Source organism: Xiphophorus hellerii, chromosome 5 (assembly GCF_003331165.1).
Source record: "Xiphophorus hellerii strain 12219 chromosome 5, Xiphophorus_hellerii-4.1, whole genome shotgun sequence".
NCBI lineage: Eukaryota > Metazoa > Chordata > Actinopteri > Cyprinodontiformes > Poeciliidae > Xiphophorus > Xiphophorus hellerii.
Window position 1 is genome coordinate 21,890,548 of NC_045676.1, and position 20,921 is coordinate 21,911,468.

Consider the following 20,921-nt stretch of genomic DNA (forward strand, 5'->3'; position numbering starts at 1 on the left):
TCTGAGTCAAAGCAACACTGGGTATGTTTTTGATGAGGGAATAAAACCATGCCATGATGTAATGCTAAAAAAAAATTTGATTTTGCATAAGACACTCCATCACCTGTCAAGAATCCTTCAAAACAGTTGTTATTCATTCTGGTATCACGTCAATGGAAGTAATTTAGGTAATCCTAATTAATTTAAAACAAGAAAAGACAGATTTGATGTCAAACAGTTTGGGGGAAAAAAATGCCTTATATAAAGTTTATGCAAATATCTGGCTTGTACTATCAGTGAGGAGTAGCTTTTGTCAGCGGTTGTTTGTGACAAAAAAAAAAATCAAACCTGGTCCCTTAAGGAGGAATCTCCAATCCAAATAAGAAAATATGGCCCCTACCTAAAAAAAAACTGCTTAGGGCCACGTTCAACTTTGGGGCGGCTCTGATTTCAATCAAAATTTCTTTATAGTTAGATGGAGAAATGACTTCTTCTTCTTCTTCTTCCTCTTTTTTAATAGCCGAAGCCAAGATGGCTATTTACTTGACTCGACGTGGTGGCTCTGTGGAAGGTTAACATGAAGGCCAGGTTGAGATTGGAGTTTTGTTTCCACAGAGCCACCGGGAATTTGAAGGGTTTTTTAGAACTGTGGGGTTTTAACAATGTGTTGTGCACCGTTTCTAATCAAGGAGAACTAAAATATAACAAGCTGTTATTGTAACTATTTATTGTGTTTTTTTTAGTATCCTTGACCTGATTATGTAATGTATTTTTAAATTATTACTATTATTAGCTGTCTAGAAGACGTTTTTGGACGGACTTTGTTTACATTGCATCTACTTGACCTGCGCAGTTTTACGCAACGCTCTCTACTTCGCTGACGTCATGACGCCATCAGTGTCGGCGGCATTTTGAAACAAACACGAACATTATACATCTTGTACGTTTAGAAAAGAGGTTTAGATTTCCTGAACATGGTAAGATTTAACCCCGTGAGTTTCACCTTGTTGATTTTCGTGTTTCTGTTTGATTCTGCGTTTCGAATGTTTTATGTTTATAACAAAGAACATCGGTCCGCGCCAACTGACGCCGCTCTCTAGTCAACTTTTCTCGACTTGTAATGTAACGTGACTTTGCGCGGACACTGTTAGCCGTTTGCTTGCGTCTTTCTGTGTAGTGAAGCGTGTACATGATTGTCATGTTTCGGCCGGTGTTGCTTCCTCCTGCAGGGTGAGGTCCGGGCAGACAGAGGAGCTGCTGGACAGCTCTCAGAGGCCGCCGAGTCTGAGCTGCTGCAGCAATGTGAGGAGCAGTTTGCTCGACTGGAGAAGGTAAACCATCTTTCCGCTCCGTGGTCCGACATGTTTCTATTGCTTCGGCGAAACTTTAGAGCAAACAAATAATACATATTGACGTCATGTTTGTCTGCAGCTGCAGAATGAAATCATACTGTGTGAGCCAGACATCTGTGAGAATCACCAGGAACAGGTCAGACGGTTGAAGGTTTTCATCTTCTGCATTCATCCTTGCATTTCTAGGAAAATAAGACATTTCTGTACATTTTCGAGGTCATTTGCTGCTTTGACTCACCTCAGTCAAATAATTAGGTTGACAGATTATTACCTTTGCATTTTGAAGGTGGGGCACTTCCCTTTGTTTGTTTATTTATTTATTTTAGCCACACTGCACACCATGCAAAGCTATTCCAGATTTCACTCAATGAAGGATGTATTAAAATAAATTAACATAGTTACACATTTACTCGTTTTACTCACACAAACAAAAGCATAACTTCACTCGCCTTTTTGCACGTAATGTGTGCAAATTGAGGATTGTAGCAGCAGGTCTCCCTTTAGCTTGATTTAGAGAGAATAACTGGAATGCACGTCACAAACTTCCAGTTTCCAGAAGATGACTTTTCCCTTTCTAAACCAGAACTTGTTAATGCGAAGACTGTTTTTAGTTTGTCACTTATTTTGCGCTTTGCCACTGTATCCGTTCTGTGATTGAATGATTTATTGTTGTGGTGCCCAAAACTGGTCTTTGGGACTCACTGTCCTGCATATTTTAGATCAGTTTTTGGTCCAACAAACGTTCATTCTATCAGTTGTTCTGATAATTAATCGGATAAAATTTCTGCAGATTTCTCGTGTAACCAATGAAACCTTTTAATATACAATATTACAAATGCATTAAAAGATGCAAAAATTTTAATTTCTTTAAAAAAAAACAACATTTAATTGCCTAAAATGCAGCAACATAGCCTTTCTTTATTGTAGGCTTGATCATCCTCGGTAGCAAAGCATGCATCTAAATAAATATTTCTGCCATCAACATGTGAAAAGCTCAGCACTTTCTGCTTGACTTAACATCTGTACAGTGTAGAGATAATATGTTGTTTGATTTTTGGATTACCCTATTACAGATTCGATAGCAAAAAGTAAATCAGGTGAAGATAAAACTATGTTACTTTTTCTGATTAGCACATATTTACAAATGAAGAAGGTTTGTTTTTTTTTTACCTTAAATACAAAATGTATATTTTTCTTTTGTACAATTATGGCTCAGTTACTGCTCTGAATATGTTCTTTAAACAGATTTGAGTCTGTAGTCTAATCGATTACTAAATTAGTTGCGGTGATTAATCTGATTAATCGTTTCAACCCCGATGCACCAAACGGGTGGTATGATGGAAAAAACATTTCAGTGGTGTTAAAATTGCGACTTTTAAGACTTTGCTTGTAACTTCACAATTGGTACAAGCTCATTCTTGCCTGGTTTTTAAGTTGATTTGTATGTTGTTGCTTTCAGGTTTGCTTATTTAACTTGACTTTTTTTTTAATTTTACCATGTATTTTCACATGAAACAGTCGGTAAACAGGCTGGCAGCTACAGATGCTGAACTGAAGCTGTGGATGTCCACACAGCCGAGCTGTAAGTCCTCACTTCTCCCACTGCAATGAAACCATGGCATCATTCTACTATTTACAGCCCGAATATTAATATTAATATCACACACCACAGTCTCATTGCTATCCTATATCTTGTATTGTTGTTAATTTTTTGTTGAGTTTGTCATGTAAGTAAAATAAAATGATGTCAAATTTGATTGGGTTTAAATGTTTTTGTTGACTGATTAAAAAAAATATATATATATATTTTTTTTAAATTTCCTCCACAGCGCTTTCGGCTAACGCAGAAATTTTACTTCATGCAGGAAAAGATGAGGTGTGTCCATGTGTGAAACAAAAATTCCTTAAAAACCATAAAACATTCCCTCCCTTCCTCTTTTCTGAAAACGTCCCACGTGTCGTTCTCCGCAGATGCTCAAGCTTTGCTCCGAACTGGAGATGGTTGTTTCTTGTTGTGAAGCCAAGAGAGACAAACTGAGAGAGACTAAAGAGCTGTGCGTGACCTTTCCATTACCCGGCAAAGCTTTCTTTCACTACTTTCTGCTTCATCAGAGCACATAAATGTTTCCCAGGACTGAATGGACGAGAGCTCTCTGTGACTTCACACTTTGTGTTTCGCCTCGTGCTTTACAGAGAGCAGAAATGGCTGGAGGAGAAGAAGCAGGTGCTATTAGCTGCCAATGATCATATCGAACGACTTCGAGTGGAAAAGGAGAAATATTCAGAGCACAAGTGAGTGTGATGGCAATGTGACGCCAAATGAAAAGAGACATTCAAGGTTCCCAGGCGGCCTGGAAAGTACAGAACCTGATTTATGAATTTTCCAGGTCTGAATAGGTGTGGAAAAAAATATGTTTCATTCCAGGAGTATTCCCTATTTCATTGACTAAATTAAATAGGGATCCTTCTATCACTCCACTGATATTTCTCTATGTGAAATTTTAGTTTAAAGTTCAAAATGTTGTCAAAATGTAACGGAAGGCATGGTGAAATTAAGCATCTATAGATTACCACAGTGATTCTCTGATTATATTTATGTTCCTCCAGCATCCTTCTGGACACAAAAGCCAAAATTAAGAAAATGAAGACTTATCAGGAACAGCTGATGGAGTCGCTGGGAGACATTCTGGGGAAACATGTCCCTCCCCCTCAGGAAGAGTCTACTGCCAGCAAAAAGAAGAAGGTGTGTTAATAAAGTGTGGATAATAAAGTGTTTGTTTCTTATATTCCATTTTTTTTAAACATTGTTGTTTTTATTTTCAGAACATTCCCCTGGAGATTAGTGAGGACCTTGTTTCCCTCAATACAATTCTTGAGGTGGGTGTGTGACGTAGATGTCGCTTTCTATTTTAACATTGACATGTTAAAACAGTCAATATTTCAATTGTGTTTTGACTTTTTTATTAGCAAAATTTGGGTTAATCGCAAACAAAATCAATATTGTGAATATTTAATTATTTTTTCCTAATGCCTTGCATCCCTTCTGTTTTACTTTGGAAGATGATGTAAGCTGTAGCTATTTGCGGTTTCAGACGGTCATAAAAATAGCTCAGACAGTGAAAATACATAGGGGTGCACCGATTTATCGGCCGGTTGATTTATTGGTGCCGATTTCCTTAATTTTGAAAGATCGGTGATCGGCTCATTTTTACATGTGAAGCCGATCTTATCCACCGATGTTATCAACCTCGGCAAAGGTCTAAAAAACAACCACTGTGCTTTTCTTTTCTCCTGTGAGGGAGGTCTGACTGACAAACCGCCCGACCAGGTCATGTCTGCACGTTTACAATTAACCATAGTCATCCCACTGTTGCCAATTCAGCAACTTTCTTGATACTGAGCAACATTTCAGACAACAAACTGGCAACGGCCAAAATCAGAATCGGTAGGTTAGGCCTTTTAAAAGATCGGTAATCGGCGATCGGCCAGAAAACTGCAATTGGTGCACTCCTGAGAATAAGTAATTACATCAACATGAGCTATAACATCTAGCTTCCTTTCTGGTTTAGCTAAATCAGTTCCAGTGCTAAACTAGTGCGAGTGTTTGCTTAGCATCAGTTCTGTTTTCACCGCCACAAACTATTACTGATAAACGGGCAGCTGGAGGCGCAACCAATCAAACTGTAGCCAGCGCCATATGTAAAATTATTTGGTTAGTTGCATTCTTGTTCTGCTTTTATTAAAGACAAAAACAATGAAAACACAAAGCTTCAGTATTATGAAAAGGTTCACGTTTTCTTTTTCTTCCTACTGTTTTAGTAGGAACAAAGTAAAGCAGAAATCCCCTCCTGTGTTACATTACTATTAAAGTAATTAACAACAAAGGTTTATCATGATTTTATTTTCTCTCAGGTCTTTAGTCTTTGCTTTAGCCCTAAGAGTGTAAGAATGAGAATAAACTTTTAGTTAAAATCACTCAATAAGCTGCATCGTGGAGGTTTTTGGTAATCTGACTTTGTTCAGTGCATGGCCTGTTTTTACTTGACGTGTTTGTTCCAGAACAGTCTGAGAAAACCCAAATACCTCTCTTATGTCGATAACACCTGCAGGTTCTTATGGACAAAGTAATGAACACGCCGCACGACCCTTACGTTACAATAGATCACACGTTCTGGCCACCGTACGTGGAGATGCTGCTTCGATACGGGATCGCAGTGAGACACCAGGAGAATAACTTCAAGATCCGCCTGGAGACCTTCTTCTAATTGACTGATATTCAAATTTGTATTTTTTAATTTTCTCAAGCACAACATGTCAGTCGGTGTCTTTCATTTGTGTGTATTCGAGCCCTGCAGTTCTTTGACAACCGTCTAAAGAAACGAGACAAGAGAATTGCTTTTTGTAAATATGTATTGGTTTTACAACTCATTTCTGTTTGTGTTAATTTAGTTCTTATTGCAATTTTAAGATATTCTGCATTTGCTCCATGTGCTATTTTGATAACTGAGATTTTAAAGTTCTTAAAGTTTTTGTGATCTTAGCAGATGTTTTATTGCTGTTCACCGAGCAATAAAATAAAACAGGATCTTCACTTGTTATTTTGGCATAAAAGTTGGTCAAGTAAAATTTTATTCAAACCATCAGTCACCTAATTCTAATACAAATTTTGTCTGTACTTTATTATTTCTTTCTGAATATTGTTTGCTTCTTTAATAAACACATTTTGTGCCTTGCTAGATTACTTCATTGATGTATGTGTGTGTGTGTATGTATATATATATATATATTTTAAAAGACAACACTGAAGGTAATTTCCAAGATGCATTTTTAGTCTTACTTATACTTCCAAGAAAAACCAGCAAATCAAATGTGTGCCAAAAATGATACTAAATATTGAGGCTTTATAGAATAATTTTATGCATAATAGTACTCGCTTGATTCAAAAACTAACTATAAAGACTTCTTATAACATCTTGGATTTATTTTCACCTGTCAGCCGTATCTTATCAAGGTAAGTGAGTAGTGGTAACTGCTTTACTTAAAGGTGATTGATCTAAAACTGATTTGCTGATCATTTATTTTAAAACACTGAAGTTAAATTAATTTCCAAATAAAAATACTTGGTATATGTTTTTATTGGTAGGTTCAGGTGATTCTCAATAGTAATTATAATTACTATCCAGAATTGTATTGTTTTATTATTTATTTTATGCAATGAAAACGTATGCCGGTCTAACCACTGCGTCAGATGACGTCAGAACGCTCATCCAATCCGATGCGTTCGCCTCGTCAGCTTTAGGACTTCTGTGGGCGGAGAGCAGATTCCGGTTCCGGGTGTCTTCGTTTCCCAGTCGGAGGTTTTCAGACCTCCGATTATGATATTTTACCATAAAACTTCTCTTCACTGACAACTGATTAAAATACCGATTGCTGCACTGCAACAAGCCCCGCCGAAGCAGCGACCATGACGACCCGCTCGGAGAGAGAGAAGGCCCAGAAACTTAACGAGCAGCACCAGGCCATCCTGTCCAAAATGCTGAGGGAGGAAGACAACAAGTACTGCGCCGACTGCGAAGCGAAAGGTACGGCGTTCACTCCGCACCGTGTTTTATTGATTTTGTGTAAATTGTGTATTTTTTTTTTTTTAATCTATCGGCAGAGAAATAACAGCACCGCCTTACCGTTGTGTTGCTCTTCTAAGCTAAACGGCTCAAACTGGTCAGCTGACATTTCTTCCCCGTAAGCTAAACTAAGTTGCTAAGCAGCGAGCTAACTTCTGTAAATCTGCCTAAGCTCCCCCGCTGCTCCCATATACCCGCCGCTTTAATGAGCAGCGACTCATCTTCCCGAGAAAACCCCGGTTTGTTTTCATGTTGGGACACATTTTTAAAGCTTTCCGTTTTGGCACCTCAACTGGGAGCATGATCGAGCATGTTGGTGTCGTTACTCTGGAAACGTCTCACATTATCGCTGTTTTCCGCCCTCAACAGGTCCAAGATGGGCATCCTGGAATCTGGGAGTTTTCATCTGCATCCGGTGTGCAGGCATCCACAGGAACCTGGGAGTACACATATCCAGAGTGAAATCAGTCAACCTGGACCAGTGGACCTCAGAGCAGATCCAGGTACTGTTTCCTGTCTGGGACTGAGGAAACTGAGCGAAGTTTTCAAACGCACTGGAGGAGCATCACCTCAAAGAGCCTTTAAATGATACCAGGATTTATAACATGAAATTCTGGGGAAATTTATTGCCAATTAATTCAGTTTGAAACGTGATAAATTTAAGACATTGCCATAAATCATTATTCTCAATATGACGTAGCTTTTTATAGTGGTTCCACATATTTATGTGTTGATTTCTAACATTCCTATTAATTGTCAAAGAGGTTACAGTAGTTTCTGGAGGATGCAATATTAGTACCGCAAAAATCGAGAATATTCAGACCTTGACGAAAAAGGCATTCAGCTTCCATTCATTTTCAAAAGAAGAAGAACTAAATTCTTAACATTAAATGAAGTATTTCCATTTTTTTGTGGAATCTACTCTTTGCATCAGCTAAATAGGTTTGTTCTTATGTATCCCTTTATTTGATGGAGCAAAAACTACAGAGACAAACTCACTTACACTGTTTGCCCTGTTTCTAATTATCTTGTCTGTCTGGTAAGCTGGCTATTCATGTCACAGTAATGCAATATTTAGCATTCATTTATTGTTTTCATTTTTGATGAGCGGACTCAAAATCAATGGAATCAATGCTAAACGTCAAATCTTTTATTTTGAAATGTCAAAAAAAGAAAAAAATTCAGTTATTTTCTGTTTACCAAATCCTAGAGCATCTTCTATCAAAAATTCTTGACGCAACGTGATTGAATATTGCAACCTGCTCTGAGGAATCTTATAGGAAAATAAGTTACTGCTTATGGCTTGGTAATTTAAGCTTACTGGTAAATAGAAATCATAATTTTCCTCCCAGTTCCAAATAAAACCACAAAACAACTTTGTATTGGCTAAATAAAATAATCTATCAGGAATATCAACCACTAGATAAAAAAATATAGACACTAGATTTTAAAAAAAATACAATGTCATGTTGTTTAGCCTCTAATTAAAAGCTCCAATTGTAGCTATGGGAATCTAACATGCAAACAACAAATCTTTGTTGTTTGATTTGTTGTGTCATTTGAAATGAAAGTAGCAAAGAAAGCACAGAACTGAACAGCAGCTGAAATCTGATCCCAGCGAAGAATTCAAAAAATTTTCACTGTCAAAACTATTGGATGTTGATTTTTGTCAGCAAAATTCAGGATAATCTACAGACAGAAAAAATCTGCATCTGCCCCTATCACCTGTTATTATTATTAGACTAAATATATTTAAAACAAATTATTATAATCCTGAATTGTCGATTTATAGTTTCAAACCAAGTTGTGGGTTACCCTGGGTATTTAAGTTGTGCTTTACAGAAATGCTTCTGGAGAAACAAAGAATGCAGGGAAGCATGTTGTTTTCTCAGTTATTGTTTTAACATTCTGAGATGTCAGCATTGATAAATATGCGCTGTCCATTAGTTTGTCATTTACTAACCACAAATAAACTTCTAAGACACAAGAATGGTCATCTACTGTAATATTGTGTTAAAGCCTTTCGATAAATATCTTTTAGCCTCTACAGTAAAGCAACACCTTGCATCATATAGCTTTTTAGTTCCTAGCTCTTCATTTATCATTTTAAATTTCCCCCTCATTGCCAGTTTTTTTGCAGTAAATTACAATCATAATGAGCACCGGAGCCATAATGCAGCTAAAAAACACCTGGTGAAACTTTTAAGCTACCTAACTTTAGGCTTTTTAATACAGACGTGTTGGAGAAAGAAAAAACAGTCCCACATTGACAAAGCTCTGCCAAACAAACTAGATGCAAAACTGCTACTTGTACTTTCAGACATGGTGGAGCAGCACAGACTCTGCGTCAAACGTTCCTGATAACTCCGATTTTATACTACTATTGAGCTTATCTAATGGAGTCTATTTGATTGCTGACTTTACACCTTTTTATTTCTCCCTTTTTTTTCCAGAGCATTCAGGAAATGGGTAACACCAATGCCAGGCAGCTTTATGAAGCCAACCTTCCAGACAGCTTCAGAAGACCTCAGACAGACCAGTATCTTTTTGCCATCAGCTGACACAGAGACCCAACGTTCCCATGCTCTGTTATGGTGTCTATGTTCTGCATCTTTGTCACTCAGTTTCCTCCTTAACTGCTTCCCTCAGAGCAGTGGAATTCTTCATCAGGGATAAATACGAAAAGAAGAAATACTACAACAAGAATGCAATAATTAGAAGCAGTGTACGTATTGAGCATCCATATAAAGCTCCCCCTACACAAGTATTGGCACCCCTGGTAAAGATGTGTAAAAAAGCCTTAAGATTATGTTTATCTTTTTTTTGCAGCAGAATAATCACTGAAGTTTTAAAGAAACTGTTTTGAACAAGATTGTTGATGAGGTCGGCAACAATTCCTATAAAATAAAACCTCAAAAGAGTGTATAAAATAAATGCAACTGAATCATTTTTCAAATGTATATTTAATTTTTTTACTTTATGAGCAGACTCCGCACAACCTTAAAAAGTCTAAAATTAATATCAACAATTAAGGCCTTAAAAAGTCTCAAATTTGTTAAAGTAAAGCATGTTGGCCTTAAATACGTTAAGGTCTTAAATTTTGTTGTGGCACAACTATTTTATCTCGTATGTAGCTTTTTTTTCTCGTGGGCCTTTTCTGTCAAGCAAAAGTTTGAGTCGTGCGGTGACATCTTCATTACGTTCTGTGACTCGCAGCGGTTGAGACTACCGATAGCTAGCTGCTAATATACGCTTTCTAGCTATCTATGGGACACAATCAAGACAAAAAGTTAGAACATATTTCAACTTTCTTGTGTCTCGTTGCAAGCCCCACACATTTACGTTTGCTTCCTGTGTGTCGAGCCCTTTAAGCGCAAATTTATTCATTCATTTTCACCACTGGCTCACTCCCATTGTCAACCCATGAGAGGCTAGGTTCATGCTCTGCAAAAATGCTTTTAATATTGGCACTGTAGGCGTTAAGACTGAAGAGAGTCATATGCAGTGTGATGAGAAGCACACTGCACATGCCACAAAAAACCACCCAGACATTTCACATTTGACTATATAGACACAGAAGTCAACATAGTCACTCCTAAAAATGGGGGAAAAACAAGAGAACTTCCCTTTGGAGAAAGAGGTTGATTCAAGAAAGTTGCCCGCATCTGTAGAGTAATGATTAAAAGTTTAAAACTTTGACCTCCCACAGTGAGGAGGATGGTCAAGGAGGTGAAATAAAAACTCCACAAGTCTCTGGAGAACAAAATTGAGAGGCACCTTAGGGGGCGTTGTCACATGGTTCCCGTAGCAACAGTTCGTCTTGAGCCTGTTTTACGCATCTTATCAGAGAAGGCTGGAAATAAAAGTGGTTTCAGTTGTTCAGGGTTTTTTGTGTCTGTGTCGTCAGCCAAAAGATAGTAAGAAAGAGAAGGAGCCGGACAGAGGGAGCAAGGTGTCTTCTTACACCAAGGTGAGTCTGGAGCACACATAAACTAAGCCCTTTGAGTTGTTTTCTGCTTTTGCTGCCTTTTAAGTTTTGCTTTAAATATATATTTTGCTTTCAGAGTGAAGAGTCCAGGCCAGCTCCCAAAATAAGTCCTGCAAAGTCTTCAGAGCCCCCTATGAACCTACTAGGCCTTGGTGAGTGTAAAATGTGTAAATAGTTAGAAATGTAGGTTTAAAAAAATGCTAATCCGCATTATTTTCTGTCTTATTTTCATTTTGCTTGTCATACATGTGTTGGGACTGTAGTTGAACTACTGCAGGAATATCTTTTATTTGCAGTTGAGCTTAGTAAAAATGTTGGTGTTGTGGCCGTAGTGGCCGGTCATATTGGAGGGGGAACATGTCATGGTGCTGCCTAACAGTTCCTGTTTACCCTGTGGTAGATTCATTTTTCACACTTTGTTTTGATCAAGCCAATGAGTCGGAGAGAAAACTTCCTCTGCCAAACCCGATCAGAACAGATACGCTGCTTCAGCCGGCATCATTTGCATTAAGCTGATATATTCTGATTCCTGCCATGATGCAGCGAAAGACTTTTAACTTCCAGCTAAACTTTATTCCTGTTTCTTTACATGAGAAAGAGCTGAAAGCTATTTTGTGCGTTTGTTTTCAGAAGAGGAAGTGCGAAAGCTGCTGACGCCAGACCTCTAACTTCTTGTTTCGATTAAAAACCCTGATGCAAGTTTAGTTTCACATGATCTGCAGCTCAGTTTCAAATGCAACAAAAAGCAAGACGGATTGGTAGCAGTGACCTGGTTAGGCTTGGTTAAATAAAATACAGGAGGCCTGAATCATGAAGAAGGTTCAACATTTAACATTGAAGATAGGTTTTTGGGGTGTCTGAAAAGCCTGCTCTCAGGTGGGAAAATTAACTCTGATCTTTCTAGCTTTATAAATGTGCATAATTATGCAAAATGGTCATGGTGGAACGAGGGAACCGATCCTATTAAAGAAGGAAAGGGGTGCTCCCTGAAAGGAAGCAAACCTCGAGTAACTGTGAAAAATAATAGGCTTCCAGAGAGATCACCAAAAAATAGAGGGATTGAGTCTGACTTTTTACACCCGGCATTAAAATCCATCCGGAGTGACCAGATCTCTGAGTGACCGGTTCTCAGTTACTTGCTTCACCAATAGGTTCTTTATTTAGTGGGCTTTCAGTAACACCAGCAGCAGATTCTCTGATGTTTTGGTAAAATCAGATGCTTAAAACCGACCGCAATATATCGCTATTTTGAGCTGCAATTTGCATAGTATATCAAATTACTGTCACCATGGTAATGTCAATATGGGCTACATTGTAATAGCAAAAGTATGCTTTGATGCAATATTTGATAGGTTGTATTTCATAATAAGTGTTGTGCACTACAACTCAGTACGCCAAAACTATTTATGGATGCTAAAGTTCACCAAGCGTGGCGTTAAAGTCCTGACAGTGGAAGACAAAAAGAAGAATGAGGAAAACTTGGGTTAGTTGTAGGTCAGAAAAAAACCCAGAGCAGGGGTTTTCTACACTCGTTGCCACAGTGTAGAAGAATGTGGCAATGATGATAAGACTTATCGTTAAAAAAAATAATTAGTTGAACAGTGTTCATGTATTTTTTTTGCTTTGGGTTCACTGCTAACATAGACTACAGCTACTGTGAAACTATAAATGATATCTTTCTCAGCAACATGGTTTTATTTAAGCGGTTGTTTGGGGATAATACTTGCTGCTATGAAACAACTTAGTTTCTCTAAGGGACTAAAATCCAAATGCCCTGCTAAAACAGTTTCTGCTACATTAAACAACAATTACAACCTGGTAAAACCCAGCCGTTTATTCTACACTTTGCTTCATGCAGAGGGCCTGGGCTCTCTGCTTTTGAGAAATGATTGTTTCCTGGAGACTCTTTTGAGGTTTTAAATTTTACGTATATCTAACGTTTGTCCATAATGTATGTAATGCGCCAGTTCGACGCTAAGAAGTATACTGGAAATTGCCTGCTCTGCATACAGCCGTTCTCCTTTGTGGAGAGAGGGTCCCTAAATATTTCCCTACAGCCAAGGTAGCTGTAGCAGCCTTTGGCGAGCCAGCTGGTCAGCAACAGGTGGGGGAGAGAATATGACATGCTTCTCTGTGCTCCTTACACCTCCTGTGACTTCAGCACTTTCTCTGCTACATCAGAAAATTAAACTTTTACATTTTTCGGTCCATCCTCAGCCCACGCAGTGTTTTTCTTCAGTGCTTCTTTTCTAACTGCACCGATTGGTCCGAGGTTGGCATCTCGATGTGCGTCGACCTCCTAAACCTCTGCGCAAACACGAACTGCTGTGAATCAGGTTAGGTTTCAGCCCCAAGTTGCCATGGCGACAAACAAACCAGCTTTGTCATGCTGAAAATCCCTGAACCTGAAGTTGCCTCAATAAGCCTCTAATCCTGCCGTGTATTACAGATCTGCGATCACACACAGACCAGCATCAAATGCAAACAGGAACAAGTAGTCAGTGTTAGCTTCCTCATGCCTCTGGCTTGTGCTAAACTATCTGCTATCAAGCCGAAATCTGTGTAAACGTGAATTCACTTGTTTTTTTGGGGGAAGGTTTTTCCAATTGAGTGGTGGGATATTGTCAGATATCATTCCAGTCTTATTGTTATGCTCCATTTCTAATGAATATAGGTCGAATGAAGTGAAGAAACGGAAGGCGTTTCACTGAGACGAGGAGGAATGCTGCTGCTTCTGTCGAGGCCGTATTCCTCCTGTAAAACCAGTTTGTTTTCCGTTCTGCCACAGACACGCCCGCCGCTGCAGCATCAGCTAACAATGGTAGCACAAGCACAAACCAGAACAATGACCTGGATATATTTGGCCCCATGGTGTCCAACCCTCTGCCATCATCCACATCTGCAGCTCAGTTTTCTCAGGTAAAAACACCCGATTCAGTCGTGACTCAGCAGCAGTGGTTTCCTGCTGGTAAAACTGAAGATAAATGCGTTGGAAAAAAATGGTAACTATTGATATTGGTTGATAAAATAAAAGAGCAAAATTTTACTCTTCATTAAACAGTCGATGAAGACTTTAATGGTGGATTTTCTTATTAGATGTCTACATTTTGGTTAAGGTTTGGATAAACAATTCAATTTAAAAATGCCATTAACTCTTCCACTTATTATCTTATAATGTATTTGATGCAGATGTTATGGGACAATATTTTCTGCATGCAAACTCATGGATGAGATAATTTAGCATGTTAGTGAAAAGACATGCAGTTCCTATAAGAGACACAGTCAGGCTTTTAAAATCACTGATGATACAACACACAACTTTTATGAAGTTTTTGAAAGAACATATGATGTTTCAAATAATTGTAACTTTAGTATAATTCACATGTTCATATATATACATAATTGTCCCCATATAAAGTTATACTCAGTCATATAATATTAGTAGTAAGTAATAAGCTTCAGGGATGATTCTGGTTTATATGTTTACCACTTTTTTGCAGGGTTTCCAACTCAGACAGGTAGATCCTAGTAAACACTATTCATGTTGTGTTCATCTGGTTTTGGAATGGATAAAGCAGGATGAAGAATATGGTTCAGTTCTTCTAAACCAGGGGTGGGCAACTCCAGGCCTCGAGGGCCGGTCTCCTGCAACTTTTAGATGCATCTCTACTTCAACACACCTGAGTCAAATAATGAGGTCATTAGCAGGACTCTGGAGAACTTGACTGCACTTAGGAGGTGATTCAGCTATTGGATTCAAGTGTGTTGGACCAGGGAGACATCTAAGAGTAGCAGGACACCGGCCCTCGAGGACCAGGATTGCCCACCCCTGTTCTAAACTATAGTCTGGCCATAAGAAAGTCTGAAAAAAAACAAATATTCATGACATTTTATGGCTCAAATGTCATGAATATTTGGTTTTGAATGGTGCTTTTTTTTTTAACAAAAAATGTTTAGTTTTTGTTTGTTTCAGTGCATCGCATGCTTTAAGTGAACTCTTTAGAAGGAATGCTTTTATTTTTTATCAATAAAAACAAACTACATTTATAGGCTTATTTTATATTAGCTTTCTGTCGTCCTTCCAGGGGAGCTCCGGTACCACGGCCAGCACTCCGACACAAGCTCCGGCTGCGGGATGCGTGGGAGGCGGAGCCAGCTCAGGCTCAGGGCAGGCCGACCTGGACCTGTTCAGCGACAACAGTAGCGCCACTAAAGCCGAGGACGGAACCAAGAAGCCGTTGTCCAAGGACTCGATTCTGTCTCTGTATGGAACAAACAGCATGTCCCAGCAAGTCCCTGCTGGTGAGAACCAACAAACCAAAATAAACATGTTGTTTTATGACTGAAATTACTCTAACAATGGTAGTCAGGACATATGGGGACATGCATTGGTGATGGCTTATAATTTATACCTACGAAAATCATGGTTAAATTGGTAATTCAGTTTCAGCTATTATATCTGATGAATACAGGTCAATGTTTATTTGCTCAGCGGAAACTAAGGATGCAAACAATTAATCAACTTACGACTAATTGTTAATTAATAGTTTATTAGATTAACATTAGTTCCAATCGCTTAACTAATAACATCGCTTAGACCTTCTTTCAGTGTTTTAGTTTCACCTCCATCCAGAAGAGGGCGCCACCGGTCATCCTTAAGCGAAGCCAGTTCATACAGAAACAGAGATGGCAGAGCCATACCAGAACGGGAAAGAGAAACAGTCCAATCAGAGTCTGTTGTGGAATGCAAATTGCACTTTATGTCATTCTGTTTTCAAATTTAAACACTGGAAAAAGTCATTAAGTTTCACCTGATTAGTGCAAGATGGAGCAGCGTTAACTTCTCAACCAAAAACTACTGATGAGCTACAAAGTCGAGGAAGTGGTTTTAAGAAAATGGCCGCTTACTAATTAATCATTAGGCAATCATAAGATCAGTCAAATTTATATAAACTTTTTAATCAATGACATGCATACCTGCTATGAACTTTTAAACTTTTTATTTTGAATGAAAGTCTGAGCTTTCTTTCACCGTTAAACTTCCTCAACCGTCTTGTTCTCTTTTTTTTCTCTTGTCAGCCGGGATGTTTATGGGTCCCTCTCAGATGCAGTTTCCTGTGCAGGCCACCCCGGGTTATCAGGCCTTTCCTGGCATGGGAGCAGCTGTGCCGCCCACCACCGTCATGGGTGCAATGATGGCCCAGAGCGGGGCAGCCATGATGGGGCCCAATCCCGCCATGATGGTGGGCATGACGATGCCGAACGGCTTCATGGGAAACGCGCCTGCCACCGGAATGATGGGAATGGCCCCCAGGATGATGGGACCTCAGGGTGCGCCGATGCCTGCAGGCATGATGCCCGCTCAGGGGATGTACGCCATCCAGCCGGGACAGCAGGCTCAGTGGAACATGGGTCAGGTACGGCGACCGCTAAAATGCTGGAGTCCGTTTAATTTAACTTCTTTAAAACTTTTTTTATTGAGAAAACATCTGTGTTTACAAATACAAAGAAAAACACAGGAATATAACATAGAATATGAGAAAAGTATGTCAGAGGTGTAGGTCTTTACAGTAAATATACAAGTACAAAAACAAAAACAGTAGAAGATATTACAGACATGACAAATTAGAAACATTTGGTGGAAATGGTGGACAAATGTAGTTCAATTTCCTTAACAAAAGCTGTAAAAAACAGTGAAGATGATGAAAATTTACATTTGGAAATGTGATATTTAATGTACCTACATTAAATATCACATTTCCAAATGTAAATTTCTACCTTGAAGGCATTTGTCTTCTTCCAGCATTAGTATTAGTTAAAAATCAACAATAATCATACTCATACCTTGGGGAAAATTGCATACCAACATTACAAATTAGCTAATGACGGGTGGAATTCGCCTCATTTGCCCACACTGCCACTCAGTAACCACTAAGTGGCAGCACTTACAGTACAGACCAAAAGTTTGGACACACCTTTTAATTCAATGAGTTTCCTTTATTTTTATGACTATTGACATTGTAGATTCACACTGAAGGCATCAAAACTATGAATAACACATGTGGAAATATGCACTAAACAAAAAAGTGTAAAACAACTGAAAATACCCCTTATATTCTAGTTTCTTCAAAGTAGCAACCTTTTGCTGTGATTACTGCTTTGCACACACTCTGCATTTTCTTGATGAGCTTCCAGAGGTAGTCACCTGAAATGGTTTCCACTTCATAGGTGTGCCCTGTCAGGTTAATAAGTGGGATTTCTTGCCTTATAAACAGTCATGAAAATAAAGAAAACCCATTGAATTAGAAAGGTGTGTCTAAACTTTTGGTCTGTACTGTATACAAGTGCAGCTAAGCCCTGTGAAGGCCTATTGTTTTTAGTATTATTTCTGTAATTTTATTATTATTTAGTCAAACTGCTCCACATATAAATGCACAAAAGAAATTAAAGAAAGCTTTTCATCACACTTTAGAGATGATTAGCATATATTCTGGTTAAAAAAGGAACTCGGAAAGTTGGAAAACAATAAAATATGGACACCCTCTTGGCAACCTAGTAAATGATGTGTGAAAAAGCATTTCTTGACTTATTACCTGGTCTGTTTTTTGTTTTGTTTTTTTGTTCTTTGTTTTTTTTGAAGGACTACTCTAACATATGTTTTCAGAACATTTGGTGTGCTACTAGTCAGCTACTTCATCATGGGTAAAGGGCTTTCAAGCCTAACCTTTCTAAATATTCAGAGATTTTAATAGTTGGCTAAGAATTTGAGTACTTAACGAAGTTGTAGTTTGTAAGACCAGGTTTAAATTTTAAGTTGACAAAATTACAATCAATTTGCTTAATTTGTATGGGGAAACAAATTATTGCAATATGTTTTAGACTTAATGTGGGTATTAAATTTAAATCATTTTGGTGTGAGATCCTGCTCACAGCAGCATAGTGATGGTGAGCAATTAAATGTTCTTTAATTTCTTAAATTAGATATGCTGACATTTGTAGAAACCTTCCATCTCATTCCCTTTAAACTATATGTATACTCTGAACAAAATACACATTTTATGTACAAAAAGGGGAAAAAAAAAGTCTGTCAGGCTGTGCCAGAAAACTGAAGAGGTTCAGATGTTCGGCAGAATAATAAATCACAAATATGCAGCACAGACATTTCTGCACATTCTAGCACAAAGGGAAAATGTCAAACATCCCTCTCTCAGTATAAACAATGATTTTCGCCAGCAGTTATTTTATCGTGAATTTTACCCTGTAAATAAAAAACTCAAAGCGTGGGATGAACTCATTTGAAAGTTTTTCACACATCTTTAACGGGGGGTTATGGTAAACTTGCCTGTGTCTGTATTAAACATGTGGCTGAATCTTGACACGGCTGGACTGGTGCCGGTTCTGTCTGATGTTCCTCCTAACCGCCCTCCGTGTCTTCCCCAGGTGAGCCAGCAGATGTCAGGGATGACTCTGAACGGCGCCGGGGGTCAGATGGCCTTCGGTCAGCCTCCTTCAGCCATGGGCGGTTGGGCCGGCGCCGCCGGATCCGGTCAGACTCTGAGTACGCAGCTATGGAAGTGAGCCTTGGACTGGGTCAGGGGGGGTCGGGCGGAGTTGGAGTCAAGGTCCCAGAAAGCGCAAATGATCATTTGCGCTTTTCTGGACCTCGCTATGAACTGATGCCCCTTTCCATCACGGACCAGCCTTCAGAACACGACAATTGTATCTCTTTCTTTTTTGTTTCCCTCTTTCTCCCTTTCTGTCTCTCTTTCTCTCTATTGTGTGAGTGAATTGGGAGTAATACAGGATTACATGATTGGCAGTTTCTGCCTCCTAACTTTTTATTTTCCTTTTTTGGAAAAAAAGACAACAACAAAATATAAGGAAACAGTCCCAACATTGACATATCAGTAAAGCTGCAGGACCAGTTACACAAGCTTTTATTGTATCTCTGTATCAATATCAGATTATAGAACATTTAAATAATTAGTATTTAAAGGGAGGAGATGACTATCAAGTCAGCCAGTGCGGCTCCCGGATGTACAGCGCTGTATAACCTTCTTTTAAAGTACCTGTGGTTCCCCTATAAAATTAAACTGGTAAAACTGATTGCACTTGTGCGTCTTCTGTGACTAAAGGTTTGATCTAAACCATTAAAAATTTATTTAAAGAAGTTGTCCAACTATTAGAAGTGACTCATTTTAATGCAACATGAAACTTTTGTTCACCCTTTGCAGCTATAATATCTTTGACCCTTCTGAAAAGGTTTTCCAGAATGTTTAGGAAAGTTTTGGATTGTTCCACAAATGCATTTGTAAGGTCAGACACTGATGTTGGACGGGGAAACTTGCCTTCTGGGTCTCTGCTCTGATTAATGCCAAAGGGGATACGTTTGCAGCGTTGTGCATAAATGCATTCAAATGTTCAGGAGGGGAGCTCGCATATTTTTTATCATGCAGACAGAGTGGTGGCATTTTCTTTCAGGATGTGCACTTACTGACTGCTGAGTGTGTGTGGGCATGGCGATCATTTGCAAGTAGTTTTAGTGTTGGAGCTGTGAACTTAGTATTTAGTTCAGTCTGGTTAGGTGGTGAACTTTGAACATAAATTAATTGAACTGCACTTCAAACACAGATCAAACACTCATTCATGCCTTTATAAACCTTGCTTTGTTTACTGGTAAACTCTCTCGGAGTCCCCTGGCTGTTCCAACAAAGCATGGAGCAGGAAATTGTCTGAAAATGTTATTCTTGGTTGATATTAACATTTGTTTGATCGAAAACATGCAAGTGTGTCAAAAAAAAAAACGGGTCCCATTTCATAAGGAGATGAATGCTTTTTCACAGAGGTGTAACATCAGATTTCAACACATCATTTCTGCTTTCCTTAACTTAAACCATGCAGTAAATGTTTGTTCTAAGGTCATATCATGAATACACTTCAGAGTTATCAGACTCTGTTTTAGGTACACATGGATCAATTCTGTCTGTGAAGTTTCCAGCATCATCTACCAAACTCATCCTGAGGTCACCACTTTACAGAAGCACTGTTTCACTATGAAGAAATCTGGACTGGATTTAGGATCCGTCAGTGAAAAGGTTTGGCATCGTCATCAATCATAAGAGAAAGGATTTGAGACGTTTTGTGGGTTGTTCCAAATGCCTGGTATGCAGAACTTCTCATGTTATCCAAGGACTGAAAACTGAGCTAGAAGCATCTGAGGAGCAAAGTTCATATGTTGCTCTATTTGGGGAAAAAAGCAATGCTCTGCTGCAGTTAGGAAAAAAGGACAAAAAATCATTCAATTTGTGTTTTTTAACTTTTCTGGGTGCTTCTGATTAGCGCTAAAATGTGGAAAGTAGGCTGTGGCTTGGTCCGATGAATCACTTTTCGGCTTTCTTCATTTGAGTTAACGGGGCACTTAGTTGCTTAATATGGAACAGTGTTTTCACAATATGCACAATTGGAAGAAGCCAGGATGTTTTCATGTTTAAACACTGTTATGGTTGCAAAGCCAAATATACCCCAGCATAGAAACAGTATCCACTAGAGGGAGGGAGCTTTTCCATGAAACAATGTATCCTGCACCCGATACAAAGATGGTTCAAGGAGACCAACAATGACTTTGACACGTTGGCAAGCCCTGTAACTTCCCAGGTCAATCTACCATCTGTGGGAAGTAACAGAGAAGTTCCTTTCCATCCCATCTATAGCGTACACATGAGAAGTATCTGGTACTGACTGTTTTTAACAATCTGCAACTGACTAATTTAGTAGCAGGATTCTTCAAATAATGGTTGGCTTGTTAAAACTGATTTATTGTATCTTTTGGAGAGTCAAAAGAAAAGGTCAGTGATCTCTAGAACGTTTCCTGTCGCTGGAATGAGGAGCTTCAGGACAGGATAGTATTTGTTTGAGGGAAAAGGTCAGTGGGGGGAGAAAGCACATGACATGTTTATCCAGGAAATGTTTCAACCAAGATGT

At 38.7% G+C, this 20,921-nt stretch overlaps 2 protein-coding genes across 2 annotated transcripts; both read left to right on the forward strand.

Moving 5' to 3' along the window:
- Positions 1-862: 862 nt before the first annotated feature.
- On the forward strand, positions 863-6,077 carry cenpk (centromere protein K). Its single transcript, XM_032561806.1, has 10 exons — positions 863-956; positions 1,209-1,310; positions 1,411-1,467; positions 2,850-2,913; positions 3,161-3,207; positions 3,303-3,385; positions 3,525-3,623; positions 3,939-4,074; positions 4,155-4,208; positions 5,441-6,077. The coding sequence occupies exons 1-10, from the start codon at positions 954-956 to the stop codon at positions 5,594-5,596; spliced, it is 801 nt and encodes a 266-aa protein (XP_032417697.1). The 5' UTR covers positions 863-953; the 3' UTR covers positions 5,597-6,077.
- Positions 6,078-6,628: 551 nt separating this feature from the next.
- On the forward strand, positions 6,629-19,046 carry LOC116720405 (stromal membrane-associated protein 1-like). The gene is made up of 10 exons (XM_032563658.1): positions 6,629-6,913; positions 7,322-7,455; positions 9,406-9,491; positions 9,602-9,677; positions 10,860-10,922; positions 11,017-11,092; positions 13,729-13,859; positions 15,026-15,242; positions 16,020-16,357; positions 18,381-19,046. Exons 1-10 carry the CDS (start codon positions 6,796-6,798, stop codon positions 18,516-18,518), a joined length of 1,377 nt encoding a protein of 458 aa, XP_032419549.1. The 5' UTR covers positions 6,629-6,795; the 3' UTR covers positions 18,519-19,046.
- Positions 19,047-20,921: the final 1,875 nt, after the last annotated feature.